Consider the following 21,950-nt stretch of genomic DNA (forward strand, 5'->3'; position numbering starts at 1 on the left):
AATATGATTTCTGAATTTTCACTGGTGTCTGTACAAATAGCCTTCAAACAGGTGAGTGGTAGAGGAGCGTGTGGAGAGAGTAATGGCATTTTCATAGAGCTGTGCATACGGAATGAAGATGAAGATGTAGAACTATCTAAACCACTTTAAATGCATTAGGGTTTATTTCTGTGAATAACTTTTAAATGCCTCATTTTAAAGGAGAGCAAAGAGTTTTGTGGGTTTAAATGATGACTGGGGGGACTTTATATAATGATTTTAGTTTTTACCTCACTACTCTTCTTAGAGAAAAAGAAGCAATGTTCTTTGATTTTTGTATCAACCTGGAGGTTGTGGGTTCAAGTCCTGCTCCGGGTGACTGTCTGTAAGGATTTTGGTGTGTTGTCCCTGTGTCAGCGTGGGTTTCCTCCAGGGTTCTCCACTTTGCTCCCACAGTCCAAAACCACACATTGGTAGGTGGATTGGTGACTCAAAGTATCCAAATGTGAGTGAATGTGTGAATGTGTGTCGCCCTATGAAGGACTGGCCCACCACAGCCCTGAACTGTATAAGGGGTTACAGACAATTAATAAATGAATGCAGAAGCTGCAGGTGGAAGAATGAATGGTAATATTTTATGTGGAAATATGCAGCTCTGACACAGACCACAAGTGACCAGATGTCAATACACTGCTCCTGAAATGCTGAACACGGCAGTGTTAGTGGCAGTTATCCTCGCTGAATCTCAGGCGTGAAAATTTGTGAATCCATCTGAAGAACACATTCTCTAGCTCTCATTGCTTTTTTTCTGTCAGCACAGTAAAGCCCACCTCCCTGTTCACCTGAAGACCCTCTCAAACGAGACCAAGACAGCAAACACTCTGAACCAGACCAACCCAGCCTGACCAGACGGGCTGTTCCTAGTGGCCAATCCCTGTAGTATATTCAAGGATTGTTGATAAATTCCTGAAGCCAAGCTCCAGCATTCAGATCAGGGTTATGAATCATTCCGCAGCGTCCAGAGACCCTTATCAGGAAGACCACCTCAACAAGAGCTCATTGATATTCACCCAGAGGTGCTTCACTGTTACTCGGAAATTGTGTGCAAATGCACAGAAACCTGCTGGTGCAGTAAGACATGAGGGACACACTGGAGAAAAGTGTTGGGGTGGGGTGGGGGGTGGAGAGATGAAGGTGCGTGAAAATAAAGAAGAAGAACAAAAGGCTGGATGTGATTCTCACATCAAAGCAGTGGGGTTGACAGAGGGGTATTGTCCCAGATGAAGGAACCAACCAACATGTTACTACAAATAAGAAGAAACACACATAGAGGAATACTTCACTGCTCTGTATGTCCAAAAATGTGTAGACACCCCTTCTATTGAGTGAATATAGCTATTTAATGGTAGACAAAGAAGATCAGTTGTGCACACACAACGTGTATGTATAATCTCCACAGAAATATGCTCACCATACCAGAGGCATATCTATAGGGGTGGCACCGAGTTGGGCCACCTTCCACCCTAAAATGTCATTGGCTCCCCTGCGCCTACACAATGCCACAGGGCTTGGGTAGTGTCAGTCCTACATTGCTCAATGCCATTGGATAAGAGTTCTGTCAATAGCTCGACAATCATGCCCCGATATTTTCAAGACAATCCACTGTTCCAATATCTAGTGTACAGCAACACCAGTATATGTGTAATTTGTAGTTATACAATAAGACTGTAGTCCTTCTGTGGCTCCGCCCTCTGTTCTTTAATGGTCAGGACCCCCACAGAGCAGGTATGGTTTGGGTGGTGGATCACGCTCAGTGCTGCAGAGATGCAGTCGCAGTGGTGGTGTGTTAGTGTGTGATGTGCTGGTGTGAGTGGATCAGACACAGCAGTGCTGCTGGAGTTTTTAAAGTCCTCACTGTCGCTGCTGGACTGGGAATAGTCCACCAACTTGCTAAGCACAATTGGAAAGCTTCATTTGTAAGCAAATTCGACACTCATGCAATGTACTGCCATCTAGGGGTGAAACTGTGCCAAGACGCGCTAAATAAACCCACCCAACACACACACACACACCCATAAAGCTGCGGGACATTTGAAGCATTCAGAGAGAGAGAGAGAGAGAGAGAGAGAGAGAGAGAGAGTAGTGCAGTTGAGCTCTGAGCGCTGAGGCACATCACACAGTCTGAAGGTGGGTTTTTATAAACGCGACTGTTAACTTTCATTTTTAATCAATACTTACGAATTATTTGATTGTTATTAGATAATACGATGACTGAGTCCACTCACTTAAGTGAAACAAGCTTAGGTTTGTTTGTTTACCGAGGCAGGTATCTGTGGTGATATTAATGCTCCTTTGATTGTTGGATGGTGGAGTGATTTATTGAAGCCAAATGTTTTCATGCCAAAAAGCTGAAGGCTGAAGAATGGAGACCAGTTTGCTGCGGGCTGGACTCATGTGTATTTACATTTACCTGCTATATTAATAAATACATCTGAATCCCCCTGAAATAATGCAGCTTTGACTTCATTCTGATGAATACTTTGGGGATGAGGGTGGCTGGTTCAGTAGGATTTAGGTCTCGGACATTCGTTGTTTTTTATCTCCTCCGTCCAGAACTGTGCTGTTGTGATGTATTATTGGTGTGAAACATGTAGACGTTTGAATGAAGTAAATTCCAAGCAGTGAGATACATAGTTGAAGCAGTGCGTGTTCAGTCTGAGGTGTTTTCTCATTCTGTTTTTACTGCAGGGAGCCCTTCTACTGCGCCTGTGCTTTTCACCCAATGGAGTACGCACCAACCCACAGCTGCATAAATAAATAATATAAAAGTGAGATCAACAAAAAGGAGGCACAGTAACGCGCTCCACAGCTCTTGACCACTACCCGTCCGTACAGTGCGCCGTTTACGCACGCCATGGTCAGAGCCCGGGCTCGTGGGCGCTGATATCCTTCATCAGATCGATCCGTCAATCAGTGGACAATAAAATGCGGGTAAGGAAGAAAGGCTCCTGCGGACCAGCGCCTCGGATGACCGCCTGAGCACTATCTGTCCACCATCGTTTACGCATTACGCACCGCTTTTTACGCACGGCTTTTCCATGGAGACTTTGGCCGCGAACGAGTCCTCACGCAACGTTAGTCGCGCGCCGAACCCGCTGAAGCGCGACGAGGACGTGGCGAAGGTGGAGGTGGCCGTGCTCGTGCTCGTGCTGTTCCTGGCGCTGGCGGGTAACGCGTGCGTGCTGGCGGCCGTGGCCGTGGCGCGCAACGGTAAGCGCGGAGCGCGGTCACGCATGCACTTCTTCATGAAGCACCTGAGCATCGCGGACCTGGCGGTGGCCGTGTTCCAGGTTCTGCCGCAGCTCATCTGGGACGCCACCTTCCGCTTCTACGGGCCCGACGCTCTCTGCCGCCTGGTGAAGTACCTGCAGGTGGTGGGCATGTTCGCGTCCACCTACGTGCTCGTGCTGATGTCCGTGGACCGGTGCCTGGCCGTGTGGCGGCCGCTGCGCGCGCTCCGCCGCCGCCGGGCCGAGCGCACCTACGTGCTGGCCTCGTGGGCGCTGAGCCTCGTGCTGAGCGCGCCGCAGGCTTGTATCTTCTCGCTCCGGGAGGTGGGCGACGGCGTCTACGACTGCTGGGCCCACTTCGACCAACCGTGGGGCGCCAAGGCTTACGTCACGTGGATCAGCCTCGCCGTCTACATCATCCCCGTGACCGTGCTCAGCGCGTGCTACGGACTCATCAGCTGGAAGGTGTGGCAGAACTTCAGACTCAAGACCGCACGAGCACGCCGCCCTGAGGCTGGGGGCGGGACAGGGGGCGGGGCCGGGGCATTGGAGCGCGTGAGCAGCGTGCGCCTCATCTCCGAAGCTAAGATGAGGACGGTGAAGATGACGTTCGTGATCGTGGTGGCCTACGTGGTGTGCTGGACGCCCTTCTTCTTTGTGCAGATGTGGGCTGCGTGGGACCCAATGGCGCCAAGAGAGGGTAAATGACTTGAGTCACACTACTGCAGTTTAACTGAAGTCAGGAGGTAGTCCAAGGTCTTCCAACCACTCCCATTGAACCTGGGAAGCAAAAAGTGTAAACCAGCAAAAGCAGGGACCACTTGGGAGTCCTTCAAAAATGTTTTGGAAAACACAGCCCTGCAGCAGAGTTTCTGGGTCCAGTTCCTGCCTTGAGTCTCTCTCTGTGTCTGCATAGTATTCCTCCGGTTTTCTTCCCACAGTCAAAAACACATGGGTGAGAGTGTGAAAATGTCCACAGGTGTGAGTGTATATGAGTGACTGGATGACTGTGTGAAATTGTCCACTGGTGTGAGTGTATGTGAGTGAATGGGTGAGAGTGTGAAAATGTCCACAGGTGTGAGTGTATGTGAGTGACTGGGTGACTGTGTGAAATTGTCCACTGGTGTGAGTGTATGTGAGTGACTGGGTGACTGTGTGAAATTGTCCACTGGTGTGAGTGTGAAAATGCCCACTGGTGTGAGTGTATGTGAGTGACTGGGTGACTGTGTGAAATTATCTACTGGTGTGAGTGTATGTGAGTGAATGGGTGAGAGTGTGAAAATGTCCACTGGTGTGAGTGTATATGAGTGACTGGGTGACTGTGTGAAATTATCTACTGGTGTGAGTGTATGTGAGTGAATGGGTGAGAGTGTGAAAATGTCCACTGGTGTGAGTGTATGTGAGTGACTGGATGACTGTGTGAAATTGTCCACTGGTGTGAGTGTATGTGAGTGAATGGGTGAGAGTGTGAAAATGTCCACAGGTGTGAGTGTATGTGAGTGACTGGGTGACTGTGTGAAATTGTCCACTGGTGTGAGTGTATATGAGTGACTGGGTGACTGTATGAAATTATCCACTGGTGTGAGTGTATGTGAGTGAATGGGTGAGAGTGTGAAAATGTCCACTGGTGTGAGTGTGAAAATGCCCACTGGTGTGAGTGTATGTGAGTGACTGGGTGACTGTGTGAAATTGTCCACTGGTGTGAGTGTATATGAGTGACTGGGTGAGTGTGTGAAATTGTCCACTGGTGTGAGTGTATATGAGTGACTGGGTGAGTGTGTGAAATTGTCCACTGGTGTGAGTGTATGTGAGTGACTGGGTGAGAGTGTGATTCCCCGTAATGGACTGGTGCCCTGTCCAGGGTGTGTTTCCTGTTTGCACTATTTCCTTTCTAGTATCCAATGTGTAGTGATTGTATTGGAGCAGATTGCTGCCATCACATTGCACATGTGGGTGATGTACATTGGTGGGGTTTGAGGTTACTGCCTAATGTTCCAAAAAAGTGTACATCACTTTTAGTGTTTAGAAAAGTAAATCTTTTTTTTTTAAAGTAAAAAAAAAAAAAACACTTCAGGAAATGTCAGAACATCCTGCTTTTAAACTGACACCTAATCAAACCTAATCAGGAACTATAAAGCAGTTGGAAACAAGGATACAGCAAAAACTAGACCCCCTGATGGTCCTTGAAAAATATATAGAGGAAAATACTGTACTTCAGTGAGGTGTTAAATCAGATCCTCCAGATCCTAATCCTGGAGGCTCCATACGATACATATTTATGTGCTTTGTCTCACTCAGAACACCTGCTTCAACCCATTCCCTGCTATGTCCAAGCACTGTGTGTGCTGGATCAGGTGCGGGACCAGACTAGAAAGGGCACCCCTGTCTGAGAACCGTCTGCTGTTCTGTACATTCTCAGAAAACAGATACAAAATATCAATAATGAGAAGAACAATAGCACCCCTTGTGGAACAGTTCCTAATGTGAGTAAATGTGAGAACGTGTGCCCCTTTTGGTACAATCCCCAACCATGCCACTGTGGAACTCATATGGACCCAGACATGTTATTTACAGGAAATGCAGTGTAAGGCATGCTCTAGAGCGGAAATGTATTTTGTGCAGGATGTCATGTTATGAGACTTAATGTTGAAAACACTGACTGCCATATAACTTAATTAAAATATTGTAGACCAGATTTAACTTGGCTACTGCATTCCAGTTCTGCACCAGTAAGGTACACTCTCAAGAGAAAAATAAAACATTATTATCACTAAAATAAAAAACAGTGTAAATGTACCTTTTTAAAATGCACATGTACATTACATTCTCTTCTCCAGAAGGAGATGGAGATATTTGTAATCTTTTCTTATAGAACTGTGTAAAATAACATTAGATACATGCTGCAGATGAAATTGGATGTATGAAATCAAACAATTTTAATGAAATAGGGTAAAATTATGTTCCCCTAATTAAAAAAGGTACTGACTGTGAACCATAGTGACAGTTTTTCTGACAGTGTACAGAAGACTACTGTTGTACTTTTGAATGTAAACTTACATTCAAACATTTTTAATTGTATTTTGGTGTGTAATCAACAATACCCTCATGTGCTGGCTCAGGTGTGTAGAGAAAGGAAAACACCAAAATATGTAAAGTATTTGGTCTCCAAAACTGAGACTGAGAAATGCTGTCATTACATCAGAATACATCCGAAAACCTCAGTAAGTCAACACAATATCATACTGCTGTACTGTACTGTAGCTACTTCTCACATACTGTTATGTAGTATGTGGTTTTGGACACAGCCCATGTGTTTTTAGACCTCATTATACCTAGAAATCAAGAACAGCAGATGCAGATGTGCCTGACACAAAGTTACAGCCAGCCATTTTGGGAATTGTGCTGGCGAATATATATCAGGTGATCACATTCTTTGTTTGATTCCAGAGCTTGTTGTAAGTTTTCTAGAGCTGTGCTCACATTTCTCTCATCAGCCCACTCTACTATACAAACATCATAACAATTCAGCTATGCAGACATCCTGAACACCTGGGGAAATATGTTTAAACTGGTTTAACAAGCTAGGGTCTGGGTCTGTGTGTGCATGTAGTCAGGAACAGCTGTATTCATGTGTTTTTTTCTGTACAAAGTGAAAAGTATAGTTTAACTATGCACCCATTAAAGCATATTATAGGTTTGTTTACCACAGAGTGTTTTTGCAATCTCTGAGCTAGTCCTGGGGCAGCCACAGCTCTGATTAGTTACTTTAAAGACAGTGATTTACACAGTGTAAACATGCTAGGCTAGCTCAGGGCTGCTCCAGCCTGTTGCTACTTCAGCTCTAAAATTAACCTCAATGGAAGGAATGAAAGTAAGAAAGCCCCAGTATCAGAGTTCAAAGCTCCCAGGGCTCTCAGGAGAATCGCTGTAGTAAATGTAGCATGAGATCAAAGGGTTCCATTTTTGTCCTGAAGAGTGTCATTTCTGTGTAATAGCATGGCGTAATTTGTCAGAAATTCTGCCTGATTATTTAGCCTGCTGGTTCCTTACAAGGCCATATGTTTTAGTGCCCATTCTCACAGATAATTGAAGTATTTTAGAAAATACAGTGCAGAACAAGTCATAGAGAGGAAATTGAGGCATATTGTTGTGGGAAACTAATAATTTTGTCTGTATTTTATTTGTTTCATGGAAATTTTCATGGAAAGTTAAGCACATTCAGTGTCATGGATTTCCTTTTGATTTCCCCATTAAAATATTGTGGAGTGGATTCAAATCGACTAGCCAAAGGCTATTAAAAGTTATCTATCACTAAACTGATTTTCTCTGCATCTAAAAATAGCTTTTTCTGTCATCAGAGTAGGGATTTTCACTTCCAGAAAATCTACAGAATAAGCTATTAGCCCCTACCTGAGGTCCTCAGAGGCACAAGATTTCATATTAGTTTTATGACTTGTTTGACCTTTACAAGGCAGTTTAAACAGCCAACACATATTCCTTTCACTATTTCGGTCAGTCCATGCCTGGATTTAAATCATACAATCTGTGATTGGATCTACCCTTTAGAGTTAAAACGTGGACACTGCAGATTAATGAGGAAATGTTTTAAAACAATAGACGTAACATTTTTGACATCTGACTGGAATCTTCTTATTATATATTGGCAGTTTTTAAATAACCAATGTTATTGATTTTTATGTTTAAAACAGATGGCTGAATTTCCTATTTTAATGCTTAATGAAGTTTTATTACAAAATCTATAACAAGGCAAATTATAAAAATAACTAGGGAATCTTTCAATGAAATCAATCAGGGTCTACATTTGGGCGCATGGGAAGAACACACCCTGAATGGAGCACCAGTCCATTGCAGGGCAACACACACTCACACAATCACTCACACCTATGGACATTTTTCAATAGCCAAGTTTGAGCACCTCACAGACTCCTCACAAACTCCTCAAAATATTCTTTAAAAAAAATGGTAACATTTCAGGAATGGAGGCTGTGTAGAAGCTGGGATATCTAGTTCAGTATATAGAGTAGAAGTCTCAGCTGAATTACACAGAGATATAAGACAACAAGCAGCATTTATATACACTATTTATTTAGCAGAAAAGCAACAGATCGGTAAGTAGGCTTTTCTGTGGTAAATAGTGTCACTGTGGGTGAAGCTAATTCTTTATTAAGGTACTAACGTCTGGAAATAACAGGTGTGAAGTGAAGTTAATTGAGCAAAGATAATGAAATTAGCATATTTCTGTTTTCACTTTCACATATGATGACACTTTTAGAGATAATGTAATAGAATTAATGAATATAAAACATCTGAAAATTGATTGAAATGGTAATTTCTACCTGAAGTGTCTTACTATATCATTGATTTTAGTTTTGTTGGCAGGTGTTTAATATGGCCAATCCAGTGAAGGCTCCCATAATGTCAGTAATGAGAAACTCAAATGCAGTACATTATTGAGACAGAGGTGTGCTTGAATCACTGAATTAAAAAAGTGCTACTCTAGAATTGAAGAAAGCATTTGTTCCAGAGAACAGTGAAACAACACTGGGGCCAAGTTAGTGCATTTTGTTTTAAATACTTAGATGTCAAAGAATGCAAATATGAATCTGTTTCATCACACGGGTCCCATGCAACAACTTGAGCTAAACTTCACTTTGAAGGAAATGATTGTCACTGAGGTAACAATGGCTGTGAAACAATTGAATGAAATTTGAGCCATAGCAGAGGAAACACATGGCAGTACATTTGGACAACAGATGAAGCACAAACACAGTGTTATCACAGTACATTTCCTCAGGTCTGTCAGTTACGTGACCACTGGCACATCTGCTCCCCCTGCTCCCAGACTGTGTTCTATAAAAGTGTTTTGATTGTGTAAATGACAAAAGAAAAATTTATCTGGACTTTAATCTAAAAATGGGCAAGAAAAAAATATGATTTCCTAGAGAGATTCCAGCAACATGATTTTCAACAGGTTCCAGATGTCATCATACTTGAGTGAATTTGCAAAGGCTGTGTAGAGGTTATGGTGTGAGCTCTAGGGAGGTGTAAAGGAGTCTCTCCGTATGTGTGTGTGTGTGTGTGTGTGTGTGTGTGTGTGTGTATGTGTTATGGGCACAGCCAAACTGCCCTCTGACCCAAATACATTTGGATCAACACACATTACCCTGTTAGATTTATTTGTTGGATGTTCTTATGGAATGACCACCAGACATTTAGAATAGATGTAGTACAGAGGGTGTTAATGGAGAGAGAGAGAGAGAGACTCCAATTCTTATATTGTTGCAGTCCAGTGAAAAACATTTAACCAGAGAATGAAAAACATCCAAACTTTCAGTGCAAAATGAGTCTAATATTCTTATTATTCTTATATTAAATTATATATAAAAATTATTATAGTAATTTTGGAGAATTTCTATTTGGAGAATTTTGAAGCGTTTCATTCCTTGTGAAATTTTGACACAGTATGAAGGACAGCTGCTGTGTTCATATGATACAGTAAAATGGACAAAAATTGAGGGTTTTTTTTAATGGACAGCACTGATATAAACCTATGTTTTATTATGAAAACTACATGGTAAGGCATTGTACAGTTTGCTAAATTTCCTTCAGGATTAACAAAATAACAAGATATTATTATATTATTATATATATCATATTTCCCATGTGCTGGTGCATGATGATGTAATCAAAATCCATGACACTCTTAGGAGATCTGGATGGAAGAGTTCAGGACAAAAACAAATTATCTTTTCAATTATATGATAAAGCCATATGAAGGAACATTAATTATTCTGTAAGTTTAAAACTTAGTAGACATCTGCTCACCAAATGTTCCTTCTGACATAAAAGGGTATCACTAAGGTATTTGTCTACATTTCTGAGAAGGCTACATATTAGAATAGATTTTGGGAAATTGCTGTGAGAATTTGATTGCTTTCAGCCACATTAGTATTAGTGAGGTCAGATTATTAGTTGTGGTTTGCATATACCACTCCCAGTGCTTTTGGGTGGTGCTTTCCACTCCTGAGAAAAACGTTGTAATGCTGAATCTTGGCATTGAGCATGGTTACTGTCTCATGTGTTGCCTTATGTATTATGTTTCTGAACTTAGAAGCAGCTAGAGTTTAATGAGTATATTCATGTTTTTAGCGGACCGCCTACTGGGCCGGCCTAGAAGGGGCATTTTCGCTTACTGACTGACTCTAATGCTGGAACTGCTAGTTCAGCCATATTCACAGAGACAATAAAAGGTGGTACTTCTACACCATCAGTTTGTGAACTAAATTTGGAACCGTTCCACACATTTCCTGATTAAAAATTCGCAAACCAGAAAAATTTGTTTCCAACTGGCACCAAATAAAAGTAGGCACTTCAGCGCGAACCGTGGCTGAATAATAGGAAATAAGACAGGAACACCCTCAGTCTGTGTGTGTTTCTGGGGCTGTGTTTGACGTGACACCATTCACGTGGGCCAGAGCCTCAGTTCTGCGGTGGTTAGTTCTCAAGCTCAGCAGGACGGCTCGCAACTCTGCATTTACACAGGTATTAAAACTTACAGAGAGAGGAGGACCGCTTAATTGATCTTATTTCATGTGAGTGTTTGTCTTTATGGTGGGGAGATATTTTGTGGCGTTAGAGTGCTTATAAAACTCTATACAGCAGCACACAGTCACGTTAAACTTCACGTTTTACTCTAAACAGTTACATTGAATAAATAAGTAATTGTAATTTTTAAAATCAACAGAATGTTCTTGGTCTTCTTTGTTCTTTGTTGGTAGATCATCTAGTATTTATTTTTCAATAAAATGAACAAGAAAAACACTGATGATGTTATATAATATGAACAAAACTTTGTGCTCCTTTTTCATTTCTGCATTTATTAGTTCTGCCCTCCATATTTTCTGTACAACACAATCACATAATAAAAACCACATGTAAACAAAGACATTGATATGAAGCACCAAAGCTTCTCCAGACCTTCCAATGTGTGTATTTTGGGCTTTCCTGTTTTTGAAATGCCAGAAAAACCTCAATCGCTATTAGAGATGGACTAGAGATAGATAATCTATATAGATTCATTTTCTATAAACACTGTATATGAATCATCTGAAGTACAGCAATGGCCTACATATGCAATGACTGTAACAGAAGATGGTATTGTTATGTTCCTTACCTACAGGCACACCAGGTTACTGTACATACAGCCTTGAGGGTCCAGCTGTAGTGAATTTTTATGCTGAACAAGTGCCTTAGAAGTTATGCTTAACTCTTATCCACAGAGGACCCTCATTTTATATAACCCCTCTAGCTCTCTTAAATTTAAATATTTTAAAATCTCCCAGGGATTTCTTTCAGTTTCTTCTAGGCCTGTTTCATTTACATATAATGGTAATGTTGGTCATTTGCATGAATTGTTGTTATAAGAACATATTGCTTTAAAAATATGGACAACCTTTGTTCCAAGCCAGTTTTTTTTTTGTGTATTTGAAAATCAAAAACGTATTTACTGAATACACAATACACTACCTAAGATGGAGCACATTCAGTACGACACAGGGGACATGGATATCTGGTTTTCTCTAATGTTTTAGCCAGAAGATATTTCCTCCTCTGTACACGCATTAACAGATAGAGATCTGAAGGCAGGGCTGTGAAGGGCTACAGGGCCATGAAAACAGCATTTAGCCTTGAGAAAGTGTGTGTATGAGAGAGAGTTTGAGCCAGACAAAAGAGAGTGAAAAGAAAGGGTTGATGGAGAGAGAGCGCACAAGGAGAAGGATAGAGAGGGACAAGGGTGAGAGAGACAAAATCAAAAAATTGGAGCGAGAGATGGTAGAGGGTGAGAGTAAGACATAGAGAGAGAGACATGGTGAGGAAGGAGAGAGAGTGAGAGTGAGAGAGGATTGCTTTCATGAGGGAATAAGGGTACTCCTGCTTTTAGCAGACTGTAGATATGAAAAACACAGAAACATATTCCATGAATTATCACCAGGAGACAACGAGAGGGGTAGAAGAGGGTCAGAATAGAATCGAAGGGCTTTTAGTTCTTTGTTCCAGAAGTGTGACACCAACTTGACAGACTAGCAGAGGTCACCAAGGATCTTGAAGGCCAGAGTTATTTAGTGACTTAGTGATATACACACACACACACACACACACACAAACAGGGCCAGCTTCTTCATTTTAGTATACTATTAAAAGCAATTTTGTAACTTTAAAATCTACGCTTTTACGCTTTTATATATTTGTCCCATATAGTCCAACACATATGGGATGAACAGTCCACTTTCTTTTTTTTAATTCCCTGAATGAAGTAGGTTATGCTCCATAGTGTGGGTGCCCCCACATGAGGGCAGCTTTGTTTAAAGTAAATTTAGTACAGAATCTCTGATACATTAATGGCAGTAGTGTTATAGCTGTTCATTACATGAGGAAGAACCACTGGAGAACTATATATCTCTGCAGGCTGGAGACCAGCAATTGAAAGAAGAATACACAGTAGGTAGGCAGATACCAGCAAGTGGGAGGTTAGTGTTAGGTTGTACCTCCCCTTTGGAGCTGTACCTCCCACTTGGAGCTGCCTCTAAACTGCAGAGATACCCTTTTAGAAAACGTATATTTACCTTTATAATTATATCTAATCTTGCTTAATAGTTTTAGGGATTTCATGTTGTAATTTTATTATTGTGAAGTAGATATGAATGTAAGGCGTTAGAGTAATTTCATACAGTAATCAGTAGTGTCTGTTATTTCTTAGTAATTGCATTGTGTACCACACTAAACTTCACTGTCTCTTCTGTTGTAGCAATGGCGTTTATTATTGCCATGCTGCTAGCTAGCCTGAACAGCTGCTGTAACCCCTGGATCTACATGTTCTTCGCTGGTCATCTGTTCCGTGACCTGATGCGGAGCTGCATGGTGGCATTACACTGTGGCTGTGGGGAGCAGCAGAGTCCAAAGAGCCAGTCAGGAGCTATGGTGATGAAGAGTACCTGCAGTCAGAGGAGCTTGACCCAGACTACCACTACATAACCTCTCACAGAGAATAAAGACAACGAGACTCAACGTTCATAGAAATCAGAAACAAGTCTCTGCAGGTGGATTGTTTAAAGGGGATCTATATAGGCCTGTGGTCACTTTGGCCCAAGCTAAGGCCTGGACTCTTACAACAGGAACTAACCTTTATATGGATAAACGTGACGAGTAAAAGACTAACATTAAGGCATACTCCAACATTTTGAAACTTCTGTCTCATCTGTAAAATAACACTGAATACCGTTTGCAATCATTTCCATGAGCTTCCCTTTACCAACAAATTGAAACAACTACGGCATGCCTTTCGGAAGTTGCTAAATTAATTAGTTTATTCAATCATTCATCATGTTGAACCACTTATTCAGTTCAGGGTTGTGGTGGGTCCAGAGCCTACCCGGGATCAAAGGGCACAAGGCGTAAACACACCCTCAAGGGGGCGCCAGTCCTTTGCAGGGCAACCCACACACACACATTTACTCACAGACTCACACCTACCAATGTGTCTGCATGGGTTTCCTCTGGGTGCTCCTGTTTCCTCCCACTGTCCAAAAACACAAAAGTGTCAGTGTGTGTCGCCCTGTGAAGAACTGGCGCCCCCTCCAGGGTGTGTTACTACCTTGTGTCCAATGATCCCAGGTAGGGTCTGGACCCACCGCGACCCTGAACTGGATAAGCGCTTACAGATAATGAATGAATATTATTAAATAGGTTTATGACAGTTGTCATGAAATTCTTGTTTGCGTCATGTAGCCTTATAAAGGATGACCTTCAGCAAAGTGTTACTAGTAATTGTCTGTGGTAAATGACGGTGTTAAACAGATGCAGCGGATAAAAGTTATGTTGATTTTTTAAGGCAGATATGCTGTTATTACAGCCCATGAATTAAAGCCCATTAAACACATCTGGAAACAAACACTAAAGACTCGTGAAGGACACCGGCCAGGTACAAAAACAGGAAACACTGTAAAACTTTCTATACAGAAAAAAGTTTTTTTTTTTGCTTTGAGTCACCTGCCTTTTGTGATGTCTTTTTTAGATCATTGAAACCTATGTTGAAAGATACTCAACTACAAACATCTGCTATATTCCACTATCATAGACAATGGGACTGGATGTTTTCCAAAGACTGAATGACTTACTTTCATCACAGTGTCCTGCTGTAGTCACATAAAAATCATGACCATTTCATTCTGACCTGGAAACCTTGCTGCACTGGAGACATACAGTGCTTTACATCCTCTCCACTTCTCAGCTGTCCTCTGGATGTGGACCTGAATCACTGCCCTCACTACTTGTATCTGCATTACAAATATTATGCATCCTTTCTACACAAACATCAGAAAAAAACGTTATCACACTCTGTACATAAATCACAGCATAAACAGAATATCAACAATGTGATTTGTGTTTTCACTTTGTGTGAGAGAAATGCATTAATTCAAAGCAAGATTGTCATGAAATACTGTGGTGAAATATTAATATGTGATGCCAGAATGAACATTATAGAACACTACAATCAGAAACACTTAATATGCTGTGACTCTGTCATGTATGTTAGAATAGAGGCATTGCTTTTAATCCTACTGATGTGTTTATTAGTATGTGCATTGATTAATGCTATATTACACTCTAGTATTAAATCTATAAGAAAAGTACAGATGTTACACATTGCTATCTGTTAATGACGGTTAATGCATAGCTTTTTTAAATATTATTATTTTAAAGCATTTCATTTTATTTTCACATCTTGTCTACAGTAATGTGCAAAATGCAACTCCACAGTTCATCTTAGAAGTTCATGGCATTTTTGCTTCTCATGATCCCAGTAATTGTGATTGACTGGTGCCATGTCTGGGATGTGTTTCTGCCTTGCATCCAGTGATTCCAGGCTCTTGGCACGTACTGAAGGATGAAGCAGTTACCAAAAACCAACAAATGAAATGAAAGGGAACCAACTGTTTTTTTTTTTACTTGTTAATAGGTATTATTTTAAAGATTTCACTGCATCGTTAATAGAAATAGATTCACACATGGCTCTCGCAATCGTTATAATACGACCTATGAAAAATTGCTAATGAAATATATCTACCTGTCTGCTATACAGAATAAAGCTGCAGTCTGTCTACACAGAAAAATGACTCCCAAACCTCTGCAGCGAGTGCATGTGAATACAACATTAAAGTATATTTCATATATTTTCCAAAACATTAAGACCACTGAGAGATTAAGCTAATAATTGATTAATAATGAATAAATGATTATTTTTTAACAAAGGTGTATTACAGATGCACAGTTTATTGCTCTAAAGTTGCTGAGACTTTACTGTGTTTTTTTAATAAAGCTCCTTAGTAGAAATAATTTTAAACAACAGAAGACATGCGATACTTCTATATAAAATGACTTCCCAGTTACTGCATTCAATTTAGAAGGCTCTTACTGTGGATGAGAATATGTTGAGTCTCAGACCTTAGTTTTGTGGCAGATCAATATCAGTGATATGAACTGAGCAAATGCCATCTCAGTGTGAGTCTTTATTGAGATCTGGACTAAAACCCAAAAGAAGACACATAGGGCTAAGGCACTAAAGGTTAAAACATTGGCACAGATTATCATGTAACAATGGCATAGGTCAACATCTGGGGTATGTCAGAAGATATGAAAACAGTTAGTTCTCATAGACAATGTCTTTAATGTAGAAGAAATGGGCAGGTGTGAAGACCTGAGTCACTTTGATAAAGGCCAAGTTGTTATTACATGTCCTAAACTGACTTCCAATCAGCAATAATAATAATACAATTATTGTAACAAGGGCACTGTACACTGTACACAGAAAAACAGTGGTGATGATCCAATGACTCTGGACAGAGGAGGGACACAACATGGAGCAGCAAATAGATGATGCAAACCCACCTCTCATTGGGCAATGTTCTGCAAGATAACCAACAGAAAGCTGGCTGAGACACAAGTCACAGAAACTTTAATGATGTGTATGGATGGAATATATATATATACACTCACACACTATATCATAGCTTATAGGGCTGTGTAGCCACAGACAGGTTTGAGTGTCAATGCTGACCTTTCTAATGTCAAAATCACCTCAAATTGCCCATATCTTTTCCATCCCATGGATGGCTAGTCTGTGATACAGTGCTTACCTGATGAACCATGAGGCACTGTGGAAAGAAATGAAGCCAGTGGAGGGAGTATGATGACTTGGGCAATGTTGTTGAGAAACCCTCTGTCCAGTACAGGCATGTGGATATCAATTGCATGTGCCACTTCAGAAAAAAAAAAAAATCATATTTGGAAATCCTTAATGTTTTGGTGTATAGGGGTTTATCAATGATGCTGAATTTACTGCAGGAAAAGCAGTTACAATGCTACAAGTCAAATTATGTTTTGGCTAAATAATAATAATAATAATAATAATAAGCAAAGTAAGAAGTAATTACTACATACTAATACAGGTAAATACATATATAATACAAGTATTTAATACAGGTATAAACTTTGTGTTTTTACTCACTGAGTTTACTTCTACTGCTTGAACTGTAAACTGATCAGGTCCTGACCGATGCCCTGCCTTGTGCTGACACCTAGTGTTGGGTCACAATATCACAACTTTGCAGTGAGAGACAGCAACCTCAGTCAAGCTGCTGCACGGCATGAGTCCTCTAGGCCTATACATCAGTAATATAATTAATAGAACAATAATTCATTTGAATCTCTCTCCATTTAATTTCCCCTTAATTTCATAATATAATTTACACTATGTTATTTTTTAAATGATTAACTGAAACAGGTCGAAATTATGATACAGTAAAATAATGTTACCTTAACCACACACACACACACACATATGTGTGTGTGTGTGATGGCAATGGTTCATTATTTTATTTTATGCTATTTTACCACTTTGGACACTTTTCCATTTGAACACACAAAGACAGAAACGAGAACTCAGTCCACGTTTTTGTTTTCTCGTTTGTCTCCTAAGCGAATATACGGTGCATTATTTGGTTGGGAAGGGTGGGCGGGCTTAAAGCACTACTTTCATTTCATTGGTCCGTCTGAGCGATGACCTGTTCTTTAGAGGCTCTCCGCTGTTAAAATAAAAGTCCCAAACCCCTTAGACGTCAGGGGCTCTGTGCCACAGGCACACATGTATTATTTGTTTGTAAACATATGCGTATTCCATAAAATATTATTGGTATTAATCTATTCGTTTTTGTCTTATCGTATATTTTTTTCATATGTACATCTTAATTAAATCTATGAGGGTTTTTTTGTTTTTATATTTTGGATTTACATTACTGTCAGTTCGAATTATCTTTATCTGTTCTATAATTACTTTATATTAAACACACACACACACACACACACACACATATATATATATATATATGTGTGTGTGTGTGTTTAATATAAAGTAATTATAGAACAGATAAAGATAATTCGAACTGACAGTAATATATTATTAGTTTGTGTGAAATTAAAGACCACACGTGTTTTAGCATTATTAAAATAGGGTATGAGATTTCATTTTATTTTTAATGGAATATACAAACATCAGTAAATTCTTTTTATTAAATAAAATAAGCATTATGAGGTGTAATTGCTCATATAGTTTTAATTGTAAATAATAAGCTTGTTCATTCATTCATTATCTGTAACCGCTTATCCAGTTCAGTGGGGCCAAAGCCTACCTGGAATCATTGGGTGCAAGGCGGGAATACACCCTGGAGGGGGCGCCAGTCCTTCATAATGAGCATGTGAATGTTTCTTTTATCTGGTATTATAATTCTACCACATAATAATACATTATAGATGTTATGTTTGATACTATTATTATTATTGTTGTTGTTGTTGTTGTAAGGGCGGCATGGTGGCGCAGCAGGTAGTGTCGAGGTCACACAGTTCCATGCACCTGGCACCCCCTCCAGGATGTTCCCGCCTTGCGCCCAGTGATTCCGTGTAGGCTCCGGCCCCACAGCGACCTGAATTGGATAAACGGTTTCAGACAATGAATGAATGTTGTTGTTGTGGCTATTGTCTGAGTGCCACTGGAGAGGAAGACCAAGTTCCAAAATTATTCTCAGGCCTGAGGAGAAAAAGACAAAGACGGAGTCAAACTCCAATCTCACATTCACAGACATTCACAGTAGGTCACATACAATTTGTTACAATTACATCATTCATTCATTCATTATCTGTAAGCGCTTATCCAGTTCAGGGTCGCGGTGGGTCCAGAGCCTACCTGGAACCATTGGGCGCAAGGCGGGACTACATCCTGAAGGGGGCGCCAGTCCTTCACAGGGCCAATTACATCATGTCTCATATTATTTAATTTAATGAAAATTAATTTAATGATGATTTTGTCCATTTGTCCGTTTTTTCAGCTTCACTGCATACATCAGTCCCCTTTTCACCCTGTTCTTTAATGATCAAGGCCCTCACATGATTCTGACGTGGTGGTGGTGTTAAAGTGCTGCCCTGATATGAATGGATAACACACAGCATTGCTGCTGGAGTTTTTAAACACTGCCCACTTTCTTGCTACTTATTTAGACACATCTTGTTGCTACACCTAGTAGATATTATCCTGGGGAGAGTAGCTCATCAGTTGCTGCACTGTTTGCTTTGCACTGGTCTTTGAATTTACTTTTCATGTCAAAGGCATGATAACTACAAACCTAAACGGATAAAGCGGAAAAGGAAAAATAACTTAATAATGATGAATTAAACAAAATATTAACATTTAAATATAATTATTAATTAATTATATTGAGTGTATATTTTCAGTATAAATTGCTGTATACTGGATTAGCAGTTACAGCCCAATTATATATGTACTTTTCAGTTAAATTGTGGCAGACAAAACAGTAGAAACTTGATATAATGAGGAAATAATGCGTCCAGTTGCCTTTTGTTTTCTGAAAAGTGTTAGGTTTCCATTGTTTTGTAAGATGTTATGATCCGTTGCACAGCCCTAATGTTTAGTGGTGTATCTAGGATTTTAAAGGGCCAAAGGAAATAGAGTGAATTACCAAAATGCATGTATTGTGCTGGATAATATTGTAATTATATTTATTTACAGAAGAAATGGGACTCAAGACCTAGTAATTAAAAACACTCACCAAACAGTATTACATGTTAACAGTAATTAAACATATTATCTTTAACAAAATAATAAAAAATAAAGCTCTAATCTTGATTCAAATCTGAAAAAAACTATAGGGGTTTTTGCTTGTTTTGATGAATGCAAGATGTTCACTAACATCTGCACAATGTTGTATAAAAGGGACCTTATAATACGAAGCTGGTGATGTATGATATTCTGTGATGAGCAAAAAGGGTCAGTCCTTCTGGCTCTCTCAGAGGAGGAACTCGTCTAGGTGTTTTACTCCTTCAGTATTAAGAGTATTTGAACCTTCACCTGAGCTACAGTCATGTTGTTTACTGTCACAACTATGAGGATGGTCAGTGGGATATTCTGTTTAATCTAAAAGTAAAACATGAGTTATAAATTCATCTGTGGGTCTATGTGGTTCCAAGACATTTTAGTGAGGTATTCAGTGACGCAGACAGTCAGACAAATATCCTGCCCACATGAGACACTTTCTAACAATAACAACAGTTTTCTCTCAGTTTCCACATGCATGACAATGCTGGAATACATCCAGAATTCACAGATCTGCTGGTTTATTCACACTTGCTTAAGCAGAAATTTGCATATCCTAGATCATATAACACGTTTTGTTGGTTTTTGAAGTAATGGAATAGACAACCTCCACAGAGAACACAGTTCTGCATACTTCCATGCTTCAATTGACTTGGTTTCAGGTAAGTAACATATGAGAATAAGTCAGGTTTGTGCGAAAGGTATGGCATAGTTCGTTGTGTTGTGTTTTATTTTTCTTCAAAAGTCAGGAACTTTGCAGTACAAATTGGAGATACATGTCATACTTTAGTAGCTAGAAAGTATGTCTTTATTATATTTTCACTTAAAAATCGCCAAATGATTACATTAGACTACTGATGTCAAATATGGGCAGCACAGTGTCACAACAGGAAGTGTCATTGTCACACAGCTCTAGGATCCTGGGGTTGTGGGTTCAAGCCCCTCTTTGGATGACTGTGTATGAGGAGTTTGGTGTGTTCTCTCTGTGTCTGCATTAGTTTCCTCCGGCTGCTCCGGTGTCCTCCCACCGTCCAAAAATGCATATTTGTAGGTGGATTGGCCACTAAAATTTGTCCACAGGTGTGAGTTTGTAAGTGAATTTGAGTGTGTGTCACCTTGTGAACGATGTGCCCCCTCCAGGGTGTGTTCCTACCTTGCGCCCCAGAAATGATAAGCGGTTACAGACAAATAATGAATGAATGAATGTTCAAATATGTACTAAAACAGGTGTTCTGTTTCTGACGGCGAGATACAGTGTGGGAAATCATGGGCTAATAAATACCAAGATAATTAGGATCTACCCAGAGGAGTGAGTTATTTTATTTACTTTTCCTGCTAATCCACCATCGTGTACAGTTTCAGTTCCTGTTCCTGCCCATATGATTCAGCTGGTCAGGTAGTCATGAATCACATGCCAGATCAGATGTGTTGAGGTAATGAAAAGCTGAAACTGTGGAGAGCATTGGTTCTCAGGAGAAGGATTACAAATCACTGGTATACAGTGAAACTGAACTAGTCCCTGGGAACTTGGTCAGGGTCACTGACCTTATAGAACCAGAAATATATAACACAATATGACATGGTTTACTGTTAAATTTCTCTGAAATGGGTTTTTCCATCCCAGCACATGCATAACATTTACAAAAAAAATGTATTGTATCTTAAAATAAAAACTCTTTCCAATCTGCTTATATTTATACATTTACTCAACATAACCCTTTATTCCTTACTAAGTGTATTTTTAAGACTATTAAGTCTTGCCTGAGGGACTCCAAGCAGACTATTTGAGAGCAGAATTTCATATTAGCCATGGAACACTTGACAGACCAGAAGAAATATTAAACATAAGTCCTTCCATCCACGGTTAAAAAAACATATCTGTAAAATTTAAGGTAAAATTGGCAGCTGTGTGTTTTACAGAATTTCACAGTAAAATATACAGTCCCAATGTATAAGACATTACAGTATACTTTATTGGCAATCATAAAATGTTATATGCACAAACCCATTGGTTTACAATACATTACTGTGAAAAATATATACACACTGTAAAAAACAATACGAAAAAAAAGGCACAAGGTTTACCATACAATCAACATAAAATTACTGTGACAAACGCAAGGATGGAGACTGGACATAACCATTCTGTGAATAAGCATCCTTTATATTGCTCTTAGAAGGGTGTAATGCAGAAAGGAGCCAGGGAAGAGACTGTATTGAGGCTGGGTGTGATGAGCTCTGGGGGGGGTGCCAGAGTCCAGTGCTCAAACAAAAGCTGATGGTGAACTCCTCAAACCAATACCAGTCCCATCACTAACTAACCCCAAACATGCACACAAACAAATACTAAATATTAACCCTACATAGTTCCAAATTAAATCCCCCACAAAAAGCCCCAAACAGAATAACAAAACACAGAATAAACCCTAAAATACACAGAA

At 40.1% G+C, this 21,950-nt stretch overlaps 1 protein-coding gene and 1 long non-coding RNA gene across 3 annotated transcripts; one reads left to right on the forward strand and one right to left on the reverse strand.

The window, feature by feature from the left end:
- The first annotated feature begins 2,924 nt into the window (after window positions 1–2,924).
- On the forward strand, window positions 2,925–15,391 carry oxtrb (oxytocin receptor b). Its single transcript, XM_066663080.1, has 2 exons — window positions 2,925–3,969; window positions 13,096–15,391. Exons 1-2 carry the CDS (start codon window positions 3,078–3,080, stop codon window positions 13,320–13,322), a joined length of 1,119 nt encoding a protein of 372 aa, XP_066519177.1. The 5' UTR covers window positions 2,925–3,077; the 3' UTR covers window positions 13,323–15,391.
- Window positions 15,392–15,809: 418 nt separating this feature from the next.
- LOC136690945 (uncharacterized) lies at window positions 15,810–17,311 on the reverse strand. 2 transcript variants are annotated; one of them, XR_010801818.1, is made up of 4 exons: window positions 17,241–17,311; window positions 16,855–17,008; window positions 16,484–16,606; window positions 15,810–16,253 (listed from the first exon to the last, which is right to left on the reverse strand). It is a non-coding gene; the product is annotated as an uncharacterized lncRNA (long non-coding RNA). The 2 variants fall into 2 exon arrangements; XR_010801817.1 differs by having other exon boundaries at window positions 17,163–17,285.
- Window positions 17,312–21,950: the final 4,639 nt, after the last annotated feature.

The sequence above is a fragment of the Hoplias malabaricus genome, chromosome 3, assembly GCF_029633855.1.
Source record: "Hoplias malabaricus isolate fHopMal1 chromosome 3, fHopMal1.hap1, whole genome shotgun sequence".
Classification (NCBI taxonomy): domain Eukaryota; kingdom Metazoa; phylum Chordata; class Actinopteri; order Characiformes; family Erythrinidae; genus Hoplias; species Hoplias malabaricus.